Genomic DNA, 19,535 nt, shown 5'->3' with positions numbered 1-19,535 from the left:
AGGTAGGAAAATAGTATAGTCTTAGGGACTTGGATAGTAAGAACTGACTATAGGTGGATATTGAAAGTCACAAATGCTTTATGGGTGACTTGGGGGATGATATAAATGACCTACTGATAAAATATTCAGGTGAGTCTATGTATTAAGTATGAAGTCCTGGATTAAAGCTGAGCAGCTCACCACTGTGAGAGCAGGATGGCATAAGAACAGCACTTAGGAAATACTTAGAACCTTGACTTGTTTCCAGATTCAGTGTGAATTAGCATATTGTGGCTGCCAAAGAACAAAACAGGAAAGAGTCGCTAATCACATGACACTTGAAGTCTGGGTGTTAGTTGCCCAATCCAATGGATACTTTCCAGTCCTGACTTGACTGGGTCTCCATGTAACCTTTACATGCTGGGCCACACAGTCTTTCTTGACTTTCAGAGAAACAAATTCCCAATTTTCCTTTACTCTGAGCATTCCTCAAATTTCTTTCATGCTTCCTTTCCTGACATCTGACCCTCCAGTGCTGGTTTTTCTCAAGTTTCTATTCTCAACTTGTGCAAAGCTCTTGTCTGTCTCCTTTCCTTGAGCCTACATATGTGCTAAGTCTCTCCCACACAACCCCTTCTGTCTGAAACCTTCCCTCAATTCAGTCAGTGGGTAGACTTCTTTCCCTGCTTTTTCAGACTCCCCCACTATTCATATCTACATATCTGCTTAGATGTTCCAGTCTGTTCTAAGTTACATGTTTAAAGACATCTGTCTCTGTCTCTCACTAGTCTTCAGGTTCATATATCCAATTGTCAAATCACCACGCTTCCATACCCTGGCATATCTCACAGGCACTCAAAAATCAACGTCTAAATTTATCTACCAGTATTTCCCCAAAACTGATCATGTTTTTGCATTTTCTATTGTCCAATGGAAAATTTGCTGTGTTCCACCATCTACCATTTACCACATTCTGCCAGTTTTACCTCCTGAGCATTTCTTAAATTCATTGTTTTCTCACCTACTCTTACTTTTTTTTTTTTTTTTTACAGAGAGGAAGGGAGAGGGATAGTTAGAAACATCGATGAGAAAAACATCGATCCACTGCCTCCTGCACACCCCCTACTGGAAATGTGCCCGCAACCAAGGTACATGCCCTTGACCGGAATCGAACCTGGGATCTTTCAGTCCGCAGGCCAACGCTCTATCCACTGAGCCAAACTGGTTACGGCACCTACTCTTACTTTTAATTCCCATTGTTCATCTGGATTACTGCAGCCTCCTAACTGGTCTCCTTTGCCTCCTAAACTCAGTCTTCCACATTTCCCACAGCTACCAGAGTGCCTGGCTAAAATACAAATCTCACCCTCTACTTGGCGCTTCCCACTGCCCACAGTGCAAAATTTAAGCTCTCTAGCATGGTAAACAAACCATGGAATCTTGCTTATCAACCTCTCCAGCCTCATCTCTCTCTAATTCTAACTTCTAACTCCAAAGTGGTTGTAATTCCCGGAGGACACTGTGACATGGATTGAAAATGGCCTTTGCTTAGTCCTGCCCACTATTCCAGGCTTGCTCTTATGCTTCTCCACACACTCCACCCCATCCTTTCTTGGATAATTTCTATTCATGCCTCATCTCCAAGAAGCTTTCTCTGAGAATCAGTCTAGATAACCTCCAATTCTGAAATTCTATTATTCTATCCCATTGTCTTATACCAAATAATAGCACATTTTTAGGTTGAAAGAGGCAGCTTGGGTAAATAGTTAAGATTTCAGACTCTGGAGTAAGATTGCCTGGTTCACATCCCAGATCTGTACTTATTTAGTAGTGTGACTTTGGAATGATTGACTCAACCTTCCTCCACCTCGGTTTCTTCATCTATATAGAGAGAGGATTAAATGAGATAATGCGTAGACAACACTTAGCACAGCACCTGGACATAATAAGCACTTTATAAGAAAGTAAATGACCTTGTATTATATTCAAGTAGGTGCTTTCCTTTATTTTCAACGTGACTTCCAAATCTAAAGGATCTAAAAAAAAATTGGTAGTTACCCATCTTTCATCATTGTTAGGAAATTTTTTAAAAACCTGCTTTTTTTATCGGTGAGGAAACTCTTCTATACTTTAAAACAGGGGCGGGGAACCCTTTCTCTGCCAAGGGCCATTTGGATGTTTATACCGTCATCTGTGGGCTATCCAGAATTACCAACTTAAAAATTAACCTGCTATATTGGATCAAACATTTAATTATCTCACCCCTAATGCCTCGCAAGGCCATACCAAATGATTTTGCGGGCCTCATACAACCTTCGAGCTAGACGTTCCCCATTCCTGTTTTAAAGAGTAGCCTCTTAATACATAGACAAATAATTGAAATCATTATCATCTTGAGGTAAAAATTGCTCAGAATGAATATGTACTACAGAAATACAAGGTGCCATCATTATTTTCCTTTCTCACATAGTGTGTTGGATTACTTATTTCCCACATAAGTAAATGGCAGTGGCTCCTAAGGATTATTGTGGCAGAGCAACAGGAGAATCGGGACATGGCACGGATCAACGCAGGCCATGTGGGCCATGCCCTCTGATTATGTCTCCCTGTCTCTCAGCATGGACAGGAGAGAATAAAAGAAAGTAGCAGGCACTGATGCGGGGTTAGGTTAGTAGATGTGGACACCTGAGGAAAATGCAGAGGTATGGTATGGTATGGTATGGTGTGGTGTGGTATGGTATGGTATGGTATGGTATGGTATGGTATGGTATGGTATTTGACAGCCTTGACGCTGGAGCAAGACTGCCTGAGTTACTAGCCATTTCCAGCTGTGTGACCTTGGGTACGTTCTTAGTCTCTCTGCCTCAGTTTCATCCTCCCTAAAAATGGGGATAATAATAGAGTCTATGTCACAGTGTTGTTGGAAGGATTAAAGAGCCAGTATATGCAAAGCACTTAGAACAGTGCCTGTTATAGAAATGGTTGCCATTGTTATTATTGATGGCAGTGATAGTGATGGTTGACAGTGGCCAAGCAGCAGCTAGAGGCTTACACAGAACTATACTGCATGCCAGCTATCTGATAGCTATGCTCAGGGTCATCAGCCTCAAGTTTTAGATGCACTAGGAAGCAATATCACTTAAATCTTCCCTAATCACCCATTTGTAATGTAACATTCTCTACATCCTCAGTAAAGTAAAGTGCGTAAGCATAGGCTTCTAGTTAGTTACTCATGACTTAACATCACTGGGCTTCATCCTAAATTAAAGGATTTCAAAGAGCTGAGTTCTAAGGCCTCTTCCAGCTGTGAATTTGTGAATCTTCGATTACTGGTCAATATATATATTCTTACCTGCGCTCTAGTTTCCCCTTGAGGTTTTCTTCATTTATTATCCTTTTTAATATGCTTGTCAGCATGAGTGTTGTTTTCATGTTGAGTTGATATGTTTTTCAGCCCACATGTCTAGAATAGCAACTAGAGCTAAGCACATAAAGTTATCATTAGTATTTTTACTTCGTACTATGTATATTTTCAATTCTGAGCAAAAGTCAAGAAATTCATATAATGAACCTTCCCATCATCAACCTTCAAAATTGACAGCTCATGGCCAAGCTTTTTACATGTACCTCTTCTTTCTGCAATTATTTAGAAACCTATGCCCAGCATTATATTACTTTAATCATAAATATTTCTGTATATAGCACTAAGAATGAAATATTTTCAAAAATGCATAATCATAATACCATTGTTACATATAAAAACAATAAATACCTATCTGTGATTGAAACAGTCTCCTCCTCCTCCTCCTCCTCCTCCTCCACCTCTTCCTCATCCTCCTCTCGTCTTCCTCCTCGTCTTCTTTTTCTTCCTCCTCCTCTTCCTTTTCTTGTTCTTCCTCTTGTTCTTCTTCCTCTTGTTCTTCTTCTTTTTTAAAGCAAACTGGTAATTCGCCACGCCTAGAATGAGGAATTAGGCATTATCATTCACTAAGCAAAATAACCATGTGTAGGTGACCCCCCCCCAAAAAAAAAGCCTAAATATTGAATAATGTACTGAAGAGAGAGCTCTCTCATGAGTAATATACTGAGGATTTTGTTTCTGAAAAGTATACCCCAAACACCAGTTAAATGTGCTAGAAGCAATTTATTCTGCCTCTTAGAGAAAAGTAAGTGGAATGTCTTTTTTGAGTTGTGGTTTTCCATGTATGTGGGTAGCCCCTTTACTAATGAATTATTAAGGAAGTCTTGATTTCATTTGTGACATAGCACTTTATTTTTGATGCTCTATGGTTTAAGGTGGGTTTACTTAAGCCAGCTAAAGGATTTAAGAAGAAAAATCTTCTCATGTTTATTTATAATGAATTTCTTTCAAACCTGTAGTAATTAAACCACTTGTCCTATATAGAAAATTAGGTGAAAATCAATTGGACTATTATCTTTTATTTCTTATTTTTCAGAACCTAAGCTTTTAAATTTTTATTTAAATTCTTTAGAATTTTATAATATGAACTTTTCCTAAAAGTTCTATTTGCCAAGTAGAAATACTATAAATATTTCTAATGTCATCCAGTTCTTCATATGACCTTTAACAGTTTCTGTCTATCATTTCTTATTCTGACTCCTATTTCTTGGAAAAGGTGACTTTGAAGAGTCCCTTTTCATTGATTTACAATGAAGTTTGGAAACAACTTATTTCTATTACATTCCAAAATCTAACATAAAATTGCTTTTTTCTCTTTTTTAATTTATTTTCATTTATTTTTACTTAAATTTTATTGGTGTGACATTGGTCAACGTGAACATATAGGTTTTCTTTTTTTTTTTTTTTTAATGGATCACTAACATTTTAACAAAGAGTTGAAAGTAAATCATCATTCAACCCAAGGGAGACTTTATATAATATAATTGGTTCTAGTACTTTTAAAAAAAATTTAAATTCTTTATTGTTTAAAGTATTATATATGTCTCCTTTTCCCCCCATTGACCTCTCCCCGGCCATTCTCACCCCCCAGCACATACCCTCATCCCTCTACTGTCTGTGTCCATTGGTTTTGCTTATATGCATGCATACAAGTCCTTTGGTTGATCTCTTATCCTCCCCCCCCCCCCCCACCTGGTTCTACTACTTTTTAAAAATATAATTTTATTGATTTAAGAGAGGGAGAGAGAGATCGAAACATCAATGATGAGAGAGAATCACTGATCAGCTGCCTCCTGCATGCCCCTCACTGGGAACTGAGCCCACAACTGGGTCAATGCTTAACCAGTGCGCCACACCGGCAGGGCTGGTTCTACTATTGAACCTTACTGATAGAGGAAGTTGTACACAACTGAGGTTGTATGTGGCACTGTTTCCAAAATAAATAGTATATTTTTAATATGTAAGACTAAGTCCATTATAGTTGTAATGGTCATTTTAGTCATCAAATTTAAATACTACTTTGTGAGGACAAAAAAGGGACTGTAGAATGAAAGAAAATGGATAATGCTTTGGCTTTATCAGAACCTGGAGGCTCCTCAGAATAAAAGCCACTGGAATGTCTCTGTGTTTATGGTAGTTCTGCTCTGTACTCCAAATATTTGTAGCTGAGTTCATGGTGTACATTTTTGTGAGGGGCTGTTTATAGGAAGTGTACTATGTTACCTCGACAAGAGCACTTTGAAAGTTCATTGTTTTTATAAAGTTTTTTTGTATTTTTCTAGAGCTGCCCAATCTAAAAAATTACTTTCCTATACCAGCAGGTGGAAGCAAGAGCAGTCGAATTGTAGTACTGCCTTCTCCAAGTGTACTGGCATGTTCTGTGGATCCTTTACCCATGACTCAAAAGTATTTTTATGACATATCACTCACTTAACTCCTTTTCTTCAACAACTTTACTATCTTAGCACCTTCTCTTGGTTACTTTATCCCCTTATTTACTTGGTGTCTAAGACAGGCTAATTTGGATTTTTATATTCTTTGATTCAGCAGTTACAACATACATGCTATGCACCAACACACTCTTCCACATTTGCCAAGAAATACAAAGGTGACTAAGACATGGACTGTGTTCTCAAAGAGCTTACAGTCCATTAGAATTAGGAGGAGAATATCTTCTTCACTTTTCCCCTGACTTGGGGGAGCAGATCACTCAGCCTTCCTAGTCCAGCTCCAACCAATCCATGGCTGGCTTTCAGTGTTCACCCAGATTTTAATTCATTCAACAAATATTTACTGAGTGCCAGGCACAACATAGCTTAATTGAAAAATTTATGCTGTTTTCCTTACAGATGAAAAAAAAAAAGACCTAATAGCCTTCAGGAGAAGTATCATTTTTTTATTGAATTTATTGGGGTGATACTGGTTAACAAAATTATACAGGTTTCAGGTGCACAATGTCACAACACATCATCTGTATATTGTATTGTGTGTTTACCACCCCAAGTCAATTCTCCTTCCATCTCCATTGATCCTACCTATACACTCTTCTATTTCTCCCCACCCTCCAAAGTATCATTTATTTTTAAAAAATTTTTTAATACAAAGTGTATAGAGCAAGTAAGCAACTGACATATAGACCCTAAAACATTGAACTGAAGAAATTTAGAAGTAGTTAATGTAACATTTCCTGGAATACACTTAGAAGACCTCCTACAAATGCTAATTGAAATAAAAGTATGTACTCTGTCGGGGGTGCGGAACGTCCAGCCCTTGGGCTGTATAAGGCCCGAGAAATCATTTGGTCTGGCCCTGCCAAGGCATTAGGGGTGAGTTAATTAAATGTTTTGTTAAATATAGCAGGCTAACTTTTAAGTTGATAATTTTGTATGATCCAAGAGTGATGTTATACATATTCAAATGGCCATTAGCAGAAAAAAGGTTCCTCACCCCCTACATCTAGATCAATTCTGTTAGCTGTTAGTAATAATAATAAATATTTTATACAAAGGATAGAAAAAAGGAAAACCAAGTTCTCAGGTTATGTGTGTGTGTGTGTGTGTGTGTGTGTGTGTGTGTGTGTATAGACGGAAATATAGAAGAACCTCCCCAAACCACAGTTACTTTCTCTGTCCTTTGGATTCCCTATCACTTTATTCATATAGAGTTTGCTCCCTAATAATCGCTATGTCTCTTTTTCTCTCTTATGGACAGCTCCTGAGGGCAATAACCATGTCATATTCATCTCTGTAATCTCAATAAATATTTACTGAAGAATGACTGAATCAACTCATTTGCCTCATGGGAAATCCCTTTATAATGAGCCTTTTTTAAAAAAAATAAAGAACTAACATTTGACGCATATAAAGTTTTCTTAGAATGCCTCAGCTGAATCTTATCTAACAGAAATGTAGTTTATGCCCTGGCTCGTGTGACTCGGTTGGTTGAATATCGTACCGTGCACTGAAAGGTCACCAGTTCAATTCCTGATCAGGGCACATCCCCAGGTGTGGGTTCAATCCCTGGTCGGGGTGCATACTGGAGGCAGCTGATTGATATTTCTCACATGGATGTTTCTCTCTCCTGCTCCCTTCCTCTCCCTCTAAAATCATTTTAAAAAGCATATTAAAGAAATTAGGTTATGTGTTTGCCTGAGTACTTTCAGAAAGCCTTTGCAGCTTCCTAGGAGTGCACCTTTTCACATAGTTTCCTGCTTACCGAGAACAGTTAATTAATGGGCTCTGGAAAGGAATGAGACCAGGGTGCAGAGGGTAGCCATCAGGTTGTCCCAGTTTGAGTTGTTTTACTCTTTGGAAATGGGTGACTAAAAGCTGCCCAGGCCTACATGGCCTGTTTTTCAGAAAGAGCTGGATGGAAGCTAACATGGGGCACTCCTTCACGGCCCTTGGCAGCAATCCTTTAGGGAGTGGTATAGATAGCAAACCAGACAAGCTGTGTCAACATGTAGTCTCTAACTGCTGTATTTACCTCAGTTTCTCCCCATTACAAGCAGGTGGAAGACCGGGGAGGTGAATTTGTGAGAAATCTGATGTTTTTCTTTTTTAGAATGCAGTTGCAACATGAGTATAGGATAGCAGTTAAGAATATGGGCTCTGTAGTCAGGCCTAATTTTAAATCCCAATTCCACACCTCCTGTGTGATCTTGAGCAAGCTACTTTACTTCTCTGTATCCAGTAAAGTTGGGTTCATAATACCTGCCTCTTGTCTTATTAAATAAGAAACAAATTAAATAAGAAAATGTATGTAAACTCTTGGTATAGTGCCTGGCACAGTAACTGGCTCACTAATATGTACAACAAGTTTCTAGCTTAGGATCCTAGATGAAGAGTGGCAAAAACTAAAACTGCGAATTCACGAGAAAGTTCAAGTTTGAACTTGCTGCATTTGAGACGTCCGTGGGTCAGGAGCTTCAACTAGAGATCTAGCTGGAATCAGAAACCCGACTTTTTTGAATGGGTACAGGAAGAGAAGCTAGCAAAAGAGGCTGAGAAGAGATAGTCAGGAGAGGACTAGGAAGAGGACTAGAACACCAAAAGTAACAATTTTGACTGTGTTTACTGGTAAAAGTTGATTTATCTCTAAAACACTCTGTTCATAAAACAGTTTGATCCTAAGCCAAATTGAAAGATCGTTAAATGAAAAAGCTGAGGGCAAAAGGGTGGCATTGAAAAAGCCAGAGAAATAGGGGGCAGGTCCAGCAGGGCCTTGAATGTAGCTTTGATCCTGAAGTCAGTGGAGTCAGAACTTGATCCTGAACCATGGCACTGAAGGGGACTGCCATGATCAGATTTACATTTTAGGTAGATTACTCTGTAGACAATCTGGAGAATAGATTGTAAGACATCCAGAAAGTCTCCTGGGTTTTTGACTTGGGCGACTGAATGCATACTGGTGATCTTCACCGAGATATAATACAGGAAGGAGACAGGCTTGGTTCTGAGGGGTAAGGAAGATGGTCAGTTTCATTTTAGACATATTGAATTTGAGGTGGCCATTGACATCCAAGTCAGCTACCCAATAGTTTTTAGATATATGGGTCAAAAACTCAGGAGAGTTGGGCTAGAGGCACAGATTTGGAGGTCTGTAGCTATGGCTAGCATATGCAGCCACACAGGTGGACCAGAACACCCCAGGAAGAGTGTACAAAATAAAGAGAAGAAAAGAGAGCACAGAACTGAATCCCAAGAAACACCAGGGAATCCTAAGGAAGGGAATAAAGAGGTTGGATGATGGAAATTGTGAAGATACAGCCAAAGACATAGAATGAGAAGCATAATCATTATCACAGATGTTAAGGAAGGAAAAAGTTCCAAAAAAAAGAGGGAGTTAAAAAAAAATCCCAGCCTCTGTTGCTCAGTGGTTGAGCATCATCCTATGTATGAGGAGGTCACAGTTTGATTCCAGGTCTGGGCATATGCCCACGTTGTGAGCTTGATCCCCAGTGGGGGGCATGCAGGAGGTAGTCAGTCAATGATTCTCTCTCATCGTTGATGTTTCTATCTCTCCCTCTCCCTTCCTCTCTGAAACTAATAAAAAAAATAGACTTTTTTTTTTTTAAAGAAGGAACAAAACACTATCGAATACCACAAAAAGTTAATTTAGGTAAGTACTAACGGATTAGTTGGATTTAGTAAGTGTCAGTTGGATTTAGTAAAAACACTAGGGACCCTGCTGAGAGCAGTTTCCTTTTTTTTCATGAGGCCAGGACCCAGACTGAAATAGGTTAAAGAGTAAGAGAGAGATGAGGACATGAAGATGGCAGCGCTGGCTTGGCCACTCTGAAAACTCTTGGGAATGAAGGGAAGGGGAGAAATAGAGGTCATTTCTAGTGAGGGACCCAGGATCAAGGAAGTTTTTGTTTTATTTTATTTAGATTAAGCACTCAAGCATGTATATGTTTGTAAAGAGGCACTGTAAATGAGACCTTTAAGACTCTACTAAAAAAGATACTATTTCATGGAGTGATGTCTTGGAAGAGATCACATAAGACTCTCTCACAGATGGAGAAATTGGCTTTAGATAAGACAAATACGTCCATTAGGAGTAAAAAAGAAAGAATGTTATAGATGTAGCTATGTTTGTAGGGGGGAATTTCTGTCTAATGGCCAGCATGGTTAGCTAGTGACAGTGAGAAGAGAAATTTTGGGAAACTGATCACAGTTTGAGATAATTGGTGTGGGGTTGGGGGGGCACGGGGTGACCTGGATGGATTTTCCTGAAGTCTTGAGAGTCCAGCTCAAATTAGAGACTATGATAAAATAGCATTTAAACCCCACAGCCCTGGTTGGTGATCTGGATGTACGAATAGAGAAGGTGGCTGTTTAAAATAGTCCTGGGCAGAGGTTTCTATGGTGGATCTAGTAGAAGGACTAGAAGCCGGGCAGTTGGGTTTTTAGTGAAGGATGGTTGAATTGATAGATGTGGCTCACTTCCAACATTTGTGTAGCCTGGACAACAGTATAATTGGGAGATTGCCCTGGCCCCCTTCTGTACCATGAGGGGCCGCACATGTGCCTGGATTCCCCCACCTGTAAGTCCAAGCTCCAACCACGCTCTTCCCTGCTAATGACTCTCCCTCAACCCCAGCAGCATGTACACCTAGGGTGCACTTCACCCTCAGGGGGACTGGCCCAGGGAAGAGGCCCACACAGGCTCTGGGGGCCATTTGAATAAGGAATTCTGGAGTCCAGAGTTGTGTGGTGGGGGTGGGGGTGGGGTGGATGTAGGCTCTGCATGGGCACCTCCTCTTAGCTCTCTTGAGAGGAGTGTAGAGGCAGGAGGGCAGAAGTAGGAGTCATCACCCAGGTCTAAGCAGAGCTACAGAAGAAGCCTGTTAGAGTGAGAAAATAGAGGAATCAGGGAACTGGAGGTCTAAAGGAACAAGAGAAATAAGAATCACAGGTGTAGATAAGTGGGAGCTGAGAAGACAGATCATGGTCAGAGATTGGAATACTATCAGAATGTATTGTCTCTGAGGAGCATCTCTAAGAGGTGATAAGAAGAATAAACGTGAAGGTTCTTGGAGTGAAGTAGGTCAAAAAACTGAAGTTAAGGGAGTGATGTAGCTCATCCAGCTACCCTTATAAAGTCTCACCAGCATAATTTTGGAGCTTAAGATGGAAAGGACTTTAAGACAAAGTGGAAAAGGCAGTGCTCTGGGAAGAGGTTGAGGAGGGAGGGAAGTTCAATTATCAGGAGAGAGACTTGGAGTATGGGGGAGGTTCACCAGTGGGAGATGACTTAACCTTTGGGACAGCGGCAGGAATGTGAAACCTGCAAGGATATTCACAACAGAGAGAAAACTAGGTTCACAAATGTTTGATATGTTGAGGGTCTAAGACCAGGAATCTTCAGGTAAAATTTTGTAACTTGGTTAGCATAGCTAAGAAGATTAACTCTCCATTGTAAAAATAAGGATTTGTGAAATTTAAACAATCTTGTAGAAAAGCCACTTTTATATTTTAATCATGTTGTTAGTACCTTTAGCCCTGTTCCTTGTAGAAAGAACTAAAAGTCTGTGGCTCTTGAAAGGCGTGCCTAGTCATACCAGGTGTACTAGTTAATAATAGCGGATTTTGTCATCAAAGAAAACAATTTCCAGAGAAATACCAAAAGTGCTTTATTCAAAGTAATGTCCATTGCTAGCTACACATTTCCCCATCTTTCAGGTAATTTGTGGATACCGTTCCAATAGAACTTTTCTTGTTTTGAGACAAACCATTCAGAGACCCAATTTTCCACTTCTTCGTACGATTTGAAGTGCTGCTCAGAAAGTGCATGTGCCATCAACCGGAACAAGTGGTAATCTGAAGGAGCAAGGTCTGGTGAATACGGCGGGTGGGTTAATACTTCCCAGGCAAGATCTTTTAACGTGTCTTTAACTGGTTTTGAAGTGTGTGATGGTGCGTCATCATGAAGCAAAATTACTTTGCAGTGTCTTCTGGAACATTCTGGCCGTTTCACTATCAAAGCATGGTTCAAATTGATTATTTGTTTTTGGTAGCAGTCAATATTAATGGTTTCACCTGGTTTTAGAAGCTCATAATACTAGTAAGGAGAGGGGTGACTTAGTTAAATCAGTGAGTGCAAAAAACAACTATATGAACCGTAAGAATCAAGATTAGAAGGGGGCGGTTCAGATGAAATGGAACAAGATAAATAATTTAAATAAAAATAGAGTAATTACAGTCTGGGGGGTTGATGAAATGCAGCCCTTAATAGGAGCTTGTAGAGAAATATTAATTCCAAAGTAAATACTAGGAATATTTTCGAAGTGTTTTTGAAGAATTGGGGCAAATGTCAAGAAATGCCATGCAAACCATGTGCTACAACACAGTAACACTATAGGGAAAGGATGAGAACATGGTAAAATGTAAATTGTGGGGAAAGAGAAGTTATGACATTTTACATAATTGAGTTGCACTCGAGTCCTGATTCTACTAAGACACATTTCCCTGTATGGATGTTTATTTGTGACGATGACGGGAGGTGGTGGTGTTGTAATGTTTTAGCCATACCAGTCCCATCCATCTCCTTTCAAATCTATAAAATAATACAAGCGTAATATGCTAATTAGACAGGACATCCTTCCGGATGACCTTCCAGTCGAAGCTGGGGCTGCGAGGGAAGCCCGGGTCCCGGGTGCCTGCCTGCGTCAGGAGGGAAGCCCGGGTCCCGGGTGCCAGAGGGAAGCCAGTGCCGGCAGCCTGGAGAAGGAAGGCCTACTCTTGCACGAATTTTGTACATCGGGCCTCTGGTATATAATGAGCATCTGTTTTGTGCTCAGCAGTGCAGTGAGCTCAGGTTGGGGTTGTGACAAAAGAAATGTGCCATGGTTATTATGCTTGAGAAAGTCCTAGTCTAGTGCAGAATACAAGACAAGCCAATCGAACAGGTGAATGGCAGTAATTTAAATGAATGGCACAGATGAAAGGTGATAGAAGCTCAGATCTGGATGAACTGGAATCGTCAAAGAAGCCTTGATAAGAGGAAGTAGATGTTTTTAAACTATGCTTCAAAAGGAAATGAATGCAGCAAGTCTCAGAGCATTTCTGAAAGTACATTCCATAAAATGTTTTGCAAAAATTTCAAGACAATGAACTCAAAATAGCTGTGGCCTGCTCATTTGTCCAACCTGGTGATCTCTGTCAAAATCTATGCCACTTGCTTTCTTTGCTTAAGTACTTCATTTGTTTGGTGGACACAGGAGACTACAACTGCACCTTCCTGTCAATCCCAGTATAGTATTCTGTACTATTTCTTATTAGAAATTGCAGAGTTGTGTGGTTGAAAGTACTTTAAAGACTGAAGAGACCATGAAGAAGGTGTGGTTGGGACAGAAATAAAAGAGCCTGGAAGTTTGTAGGAAAAAAACAACACCACCCTAGTGTTTAATTAGATAGTAGACATCTCTGATGTAATCTAGATTTTAACTTTCAAATGCACATAATAACCCCTGTCGAGAAAGACAGGATCACACTCTGTTACCTGTTTCCAACTTTTATAGCTCTCAGTTGCAAAAAGTCAATTTTTTAAAATCCTCACCAGATTCTCAAGCGAACAAGCACAGTTGCTAGAATGACTGCAGGTGCACTCACCAGTTTTCCCAACAAGGTACAGAGGCCCTTAAGAGCAAGAAGAGAGAAATGTACCAACATTCTAAGCATTGAATGAGCTTGAAATGGTAACGGGGAGGAGGAGGGATGCTCAGCAAAATGACGATGGAAGAGGAAAAGCAGATACAATGCAGATAGAAAAATTCTCAGTAGATCAAAATGTTTTCATTAGCCCTGACTGGTTTGGCTCAGTGGATAGAGTGTCGGCCTGCGGACTGAAGGGTCCCGGGTTCGATTCCGGTCAAGGGCATGTACCTGGGTTGCAGGCACATCCCCAGTGGGAGGTGTGCAGGAGGCAGCTGATCGATGTTTCTCTCTCATCCATGTTTCTAACTCTCTATCCCTCTCTTCCTCTCTGTAAAAAATCAATAAAATACGTTTTAAAAAAAAGAATCTCCAAGTGTATATGGAGAAATAATTTTTTAAAAAATGTTTTCATTAGAAGCATAAGGGGATCCTTCAGTCTTCATTCCTTTTCTTTGATAACAAGAATTCTAAATCATGAAGTAATGAAATTAAGACAAAATTCCAGAAGGCAAGAAAAGAAGTTATAATATAAAAAATTTAATGTGTTCTGTTGACTCTGGAAATCATGATTTCTAGTGTCTGTTTCTTTTTACCCCTTCCACATTCAGGGAGTATTACTTCAAGGAAGGTGTAGCTTTTTATTCATTGCAGTAGAGCTGTACAAGGGTGATCATAGGTATATTTGTACATCCAAGGCAGGGTTGCTCACATCTTTATCATTTTAACTGAGTTAAAGTCAGGTGATGCTGTGACCAAACACTCAACCTTTTGATAAATATTAGGAAATAAATGAAAACCGGTGGAGATCATCTTCTCAGTGAAATATTTGGAGTAATTTTATTTTAAAACTGTTTAACAATAATGAAAATGTGTCCATAATAATTGGTTTATACTAAGAAGAGTGGTGAAAAGAGCAGGGTATTAAGATACAGAAGTCCTATGTTTTTGTCATTAGTCATCCACTTGCCATTCATTGCCTGAGAAACCCCATGGCCAGCCTCTTCACCTGTGCGGAACTTCCTTGGGAGCCCAATCAATCATGGTCATGGCTGACTCCTTCGAGGCCTTAGTTCTGTGTGTCTATGAGGAATTGTGGGAATAATTATTTTGGAAATTTTTAGCCAACACCACACACTGAACTTCACATCCCTGGTATTTTAGGCGACCACCAAGCTTAGAAGACCCTCCAGTCACTGGTCATTTCTTGTATTCCAACCTTTATAATTCTTTTTCCTGTGCTCATTCCTTTATCAGTTTTCATTCCTTTATTAGTCAGTGCTCTGTGTGAGCCAAATAACAAAACCACATTCAAACTGGCCTAAACAATAGACTCACATAACTGGAAAGTCCAGCTGTCCGTCAGGCTTCAGAATTAGTTGATCTAGGGGCTCAGTGATGTCAGTAGATATCTGGTTTCCTTCCTTTATTTTTCCATTCACAGGGTTTATTTCATCCTAAATCAGGTTCCATTCTTTCTCATAAGCTGGATGCTGGCTGTAGTCAAGGACACAAGCTTTCTCATTTATACTCAGTAGGAATAAGACCCCTTTCTCTCCCAGGATCTGAGGTAGAGGCAGCCACCTTTAAAGATCATGGACTATGTGGGGGATGCATGGATATGGGAAGAAAACGCGTATATAATTAGATGGGGGAGAGGTGGGCTGGACAACCAATACTGATATAGCTATCTGCTCTAGACTTCTCCCTTGTTACTTCTGGAGCTCTGGTCTTGTGGTAAACATACTCCACTTTTTCATACTCTGGATGGTCTCTTCTCCTTTTAACCTTTCCTGAAATCCCCTCAGCCCTGCGGAAAATACTTCCCCTACACCCGTCTTTTCTTCCACATCTCATAGCACAAAGTAAGGAGGAAAATCCACATCTTTTGTTCCCCAGATCCTACCTTGCCCCCAGCCCAACACTTCTTCACCTTGTATAAAACCACTGTCGAGGCTCGCAATCTGGTTTTACCATTCTATACCCTGCCCATAATGTCTTCTCCCAACCACCTGGTCAGCCCCTTCTATTCTTTGAAGACTTCTGTCCCTGGTTCAGTCTTCCTTTCTACTCCCAGGCCCACCTGTCAAGCTGTGGACTCCAGTGTTCATCGTAGACAATTTATCCAATACTAGGATGTCGGCTCGTTGCATTCTTCAGCTTGTTTATCTCAACCATCCACTTCCAATAAAATATGCTGGATTTTGTCAGTCTGTTTAGCTTTTCAATTCCTAAACCCAGACATCACACATTTTTATTACAATCTAACTACTCCCATTTTACCCATTTTATTGATCTTACTGAGATTGTAGTCTTCTATCTAAAACAAATTGCTGTCCATGCTTTATATGCCATTTGTTCCTATCTCCTTTGACCTTTCTCTAAATGTCATTTAAGAATAAATTTAAAAAATTAGTTTCAAGTGGAGTCATGAAAAATGATAAATTGCTTAAAATATATATTCAAACAAAACATAAATGTATATTTCTAAATATTTTGATGTAAGATGAAGGCCTTTTTAGCAGGTATGAATCACTTGATTGGAATTCCTCACTGTCTTTGCTTAACTACATCTAAAATGTACCATTTTTAAATTTCCAATTTTTTTTTAAGTGGAACAAGAACACACCTAAAGACACACATAATTAATCTGAATCTGAAGTCTTCTGAATCATCACAATTCTTTACTTAAACTTCTATTACAGCCGGGTTTTGTTTTTGTTTTTTTGGTTGGCTTTTTAGTCACTATCTATTAAAAAGTATTTCCAAAACAGTTTAGCTAAACAACAAATCATTCTGTTTACATACATTTAACCGGTTAAATATTTAAATTGCATAAAAACAAATAGTCATAAACAGGTTTTGGAATTTGACCTTTGGTGAATATATAACTCAACTGGTTAAAGGAGAAATGTGAAAATATATTAGAAAGTAGTCTGCCAGCCTTGGGTCCATTAGCCAGTGTTTCACATCGGAGACTTCAGTTCCTGTGGACAGACAGCATTTAGATCTCCCCAATCTTCCATTGCCTCGGCCCCTTCCAGCTGCACCAAGTTAGCTACCTTTGTTTTCATGCCAGAGAATTGCTTAGGTGTACTCTCCAGTTTTCACCTTCTTCACACCTCTTAACAGTAATCTGACTTCCACCCCTATCACCCCACTGACACTACTCTTGCCAAAGTAATCAATGGCATTCCTGTTGCTAAGTTCAACAGACTCTTCTGTCTTTCTTTATACTGTTATTCGCTCCCTCCCTTTTATATATATATATATATATCTTTATTGATTTCAGAGAGGAAGAGAGAAGGAGAGAGATAGAAACATCAGTGATAAGAGAGAATCATTGATCAGCTGCCTCTTGCACACCCCCTACCGGGGATCACACCAGCAACCCAGGCATGTGCCCTTGGCCCGAATCGAACCTGGGACCCTTCAGTCCGCAGGCTGACGCTCTATCCACTGAGCCAAGCCGACTAGGGCTCCCTCCCTTTTTTAATGCTTACTTTTCACAACTTCCTAGACCCAGCCTGGCTTGGCTTTCCTTCTACCTCAGTGATTAAACCAGAGCTAGAACTCAGTTCTTCTGTTCTCACTCTGCAAATTCCCTTGGGCCAGTCCAACCACCCCTCTAATTACCATTTAATATTAATGTATTCCACTTACCTGTGCCACAGCCACTTGGCATGTCCAAAGTTGAATTTCTCACCCCCACCCCAAAGAGCCACCTCCTCCCCTTTCTCAGTTCCCTATTTTAGTGATGGCACCGCCATCCATTTCCAACACAGAAACCTGGACATCCTCCTTGACTCTCTCACCTCCCCACACATCCATTCAGTACCATCTCATATTGATTTGTTTTTTAATCACTCCAATTCCCTTTATTTTCTAGTTCAGCGTGCCAAAATTTTATGCCCTAAATACAGTAATAGCTTTCCTCTAGAATGATTTCTCTTTTCCAAACTTTTCAACTCACTATAATTTGAGTGATTTCTCTAAAATGCATATTTTATTTCATCTCTCACCTGATTAAAAGACTTCAATGGCTCTCATTGCCTTCAAAATAAGATTGAACTTTTTTTTTTTAATTTCAGAGAGGGGAATGGAGAGGGAGAGAGGGACAGAAACATCAATGATGAGAAAGAATCATTGATCAGCTGCCTCCTGCATGCCCCATACTGGCGCTTACTCCTGCAACCCATGCATGTGCTCTGACCAGGAATCGAACCATGACCCCCTGGTTCATGGGTAGATGTTCAACCACTGAGCCACACTGGCCTGGCAAGGTTGAACTTTTTAATGATTTCCAAGGCTTTGCATTCAGTACTTCCTACTTACCTTTTCAGACTTCTCTCTCCTTATAGCCTTTGGCCTTTGGATAGCACATTGTCTAGATCTTGGCTTACGCATTTCTCCTTCTAGACAATATTCCTAGAAAAGTTCCTTTTGTGGCCTTTCAGAGTTCCCTCTGCTGACCCTATCATAGCACTCATCTCAATATAGTATAATTGCCTATCGATCCATTTGTCTTCTCCACTGTATTGTAATAGCATGGTCCCAGTCAATTCGCCTTTTTGTTCTCGGCACCTATCACAGTGACCAGACACAGTACACGCTCATAAATATTTGTGAGTTTGTGAGTGAATGGCCTTGAGCAAGTCACTTAGCTTCTCTGAGCCTCAATTGCATCATATATTAAAAGGGAATACTGTCTGACCTACATTATAAGGTTGTTTTAGGGTGTTGTAAATAATAGGAATGACGTTTAACATAGCAGTTAAGAATGTGGGATCTGGATCTATACTACCTGCTTTTTTTCTTTTTTTTAATTTATTGCTGTGACATTGGTCAACATGAACATACTAGTAGAGGTTTCAAATGTGGGTTTCTGTTATAAGATACTACCTAGCTTTTAATCCTAGCTCCCACCATAGTGACCTTGAGCAAGTTACTTAACTGTGTTTTGTGTTTTTGTTGTTGTTGTTGTTTTTTGTTTTTTTTGTGTGTGTTTTTTTGTTTTTTTATTTTGTTTTAATGCTTAAAGTAACTTAACTGTGTTTTAGTTTTCTCTTTGGTAATACAAGAATAACCATAGTATCTGCCTCATGGGGTTTTTGTGAGAACTGAGTTAATATGTGAAAAGCACTTAGTACAGTGCCTAAACACAATAAATGTTAGCTATTAATTATAACATTTTTATTTATAAGCTCTAAAATTATCTATACACACAAACACATGCATCTGTAGATAGATGCACACATGGCACCAATTATTAATTTGAGTATTTAGGGGGTTGGAGGACTAGTATAATTATCCTTAATTTTTTCTTTTAGAATAATGTCATAGCTATACCAGAGTTTATTTTCCAAGTTTTAAATTCAAATTCCCATTCTTGATATTTTGGTAAAAAAATTTTTTAACTGGTGTTCAACCTAAATTTGAATGCTGAATCCCAAACATTTTTGAGACTGCATAAGTAGTAGGTGGCCATTGCACAGGAAAAACATGATTTAATTACATAAACAATTTAATGTTTGGAAAATACAAATTTAATTAAATCTGTAACTATTCAAGAAAAAAATATAAGAGCATTGAAGGGTTTTTTCTATATACTTACTTTTTATTGAATTTGTTAATGTTACAGAGCTCTTGCACTGCCAAAGCATGCCTGAGAATTCAGAGAAAGAAATGGTACAATGGACAGCCTATTCACCATCATACAGTATATTAAAACTTGATTCATGTGCATTTTGATAATTTCCCAATTTTTAAAAAGCTCTAATAAGAGTTGATGTTAAATCCCCTTTATATTCATAGTACAGTGTGCCATTAAATAAGTTCCACATATCCATATCAGTTTATTCCTCAATAACATAACCTTCAACATTTTGCCGGGGGGATGGGGGGGAGATGCCTATTTTTCAGAGAAAACATGTGGCTCAGGTCCAAGAGATTTAAGAGTTTTAGTTCCCAAATGAAGT

The 19,535-nt window shown here is 39.4% G+C and overlaps 1 protein-coding gene across 12 annotated transcripts in view; it reads left to right on the top strand.

Moving 5' to 3' along the window:
• Window positions 1-19,535, top strand: part of NLN (neurolysin) — a 73,709-nt gene that overhangs the window by 7,011 nt on the left and 47,163 nt on the right. For 9 of the 12 annotated variants that reach the window (XM_023751372.1, XM_023751382.1, XM_023751369.1 and 6 more), the window contains exon 2: window positions 1,032-1,127. The exons of the other annotated variants lie outside the window; for them this stretch is intronic. In XM_023751372.1, the coding sequence (XP_023607140.1) occupies window positions 1,032-1,127 (96 nt within the window). The remainder of the gene's footprint in view (window positions 1-1,031; window positions 1,128-19,535) is intronic. 12 annotated transcript variants of the gene reach the window in all.

The sequence above is a fragment of the Myotis lucifugus genome, unplaced genomic scaffold (genome assembly GCF_000147115.1).
Source record: "Myotis lucifugus unplaced genomic scaffold, Myoluc2.0 scaffold_0, whole genome shotgun sequence".
In the NCBI taxonomy this organism is placed as follows: domain Eukaryota; kingdom Metazoa; phylum Chordata; class Mammalia; order Chiroptera; family Vespertilionidae; genus Myotis; species Myotis lucifugus.
The sequence above is the reverse complement of the archived record's forward strand: the minus strand, read 5'-3'. Positions and strand labels throughout refer to the sequence as shown.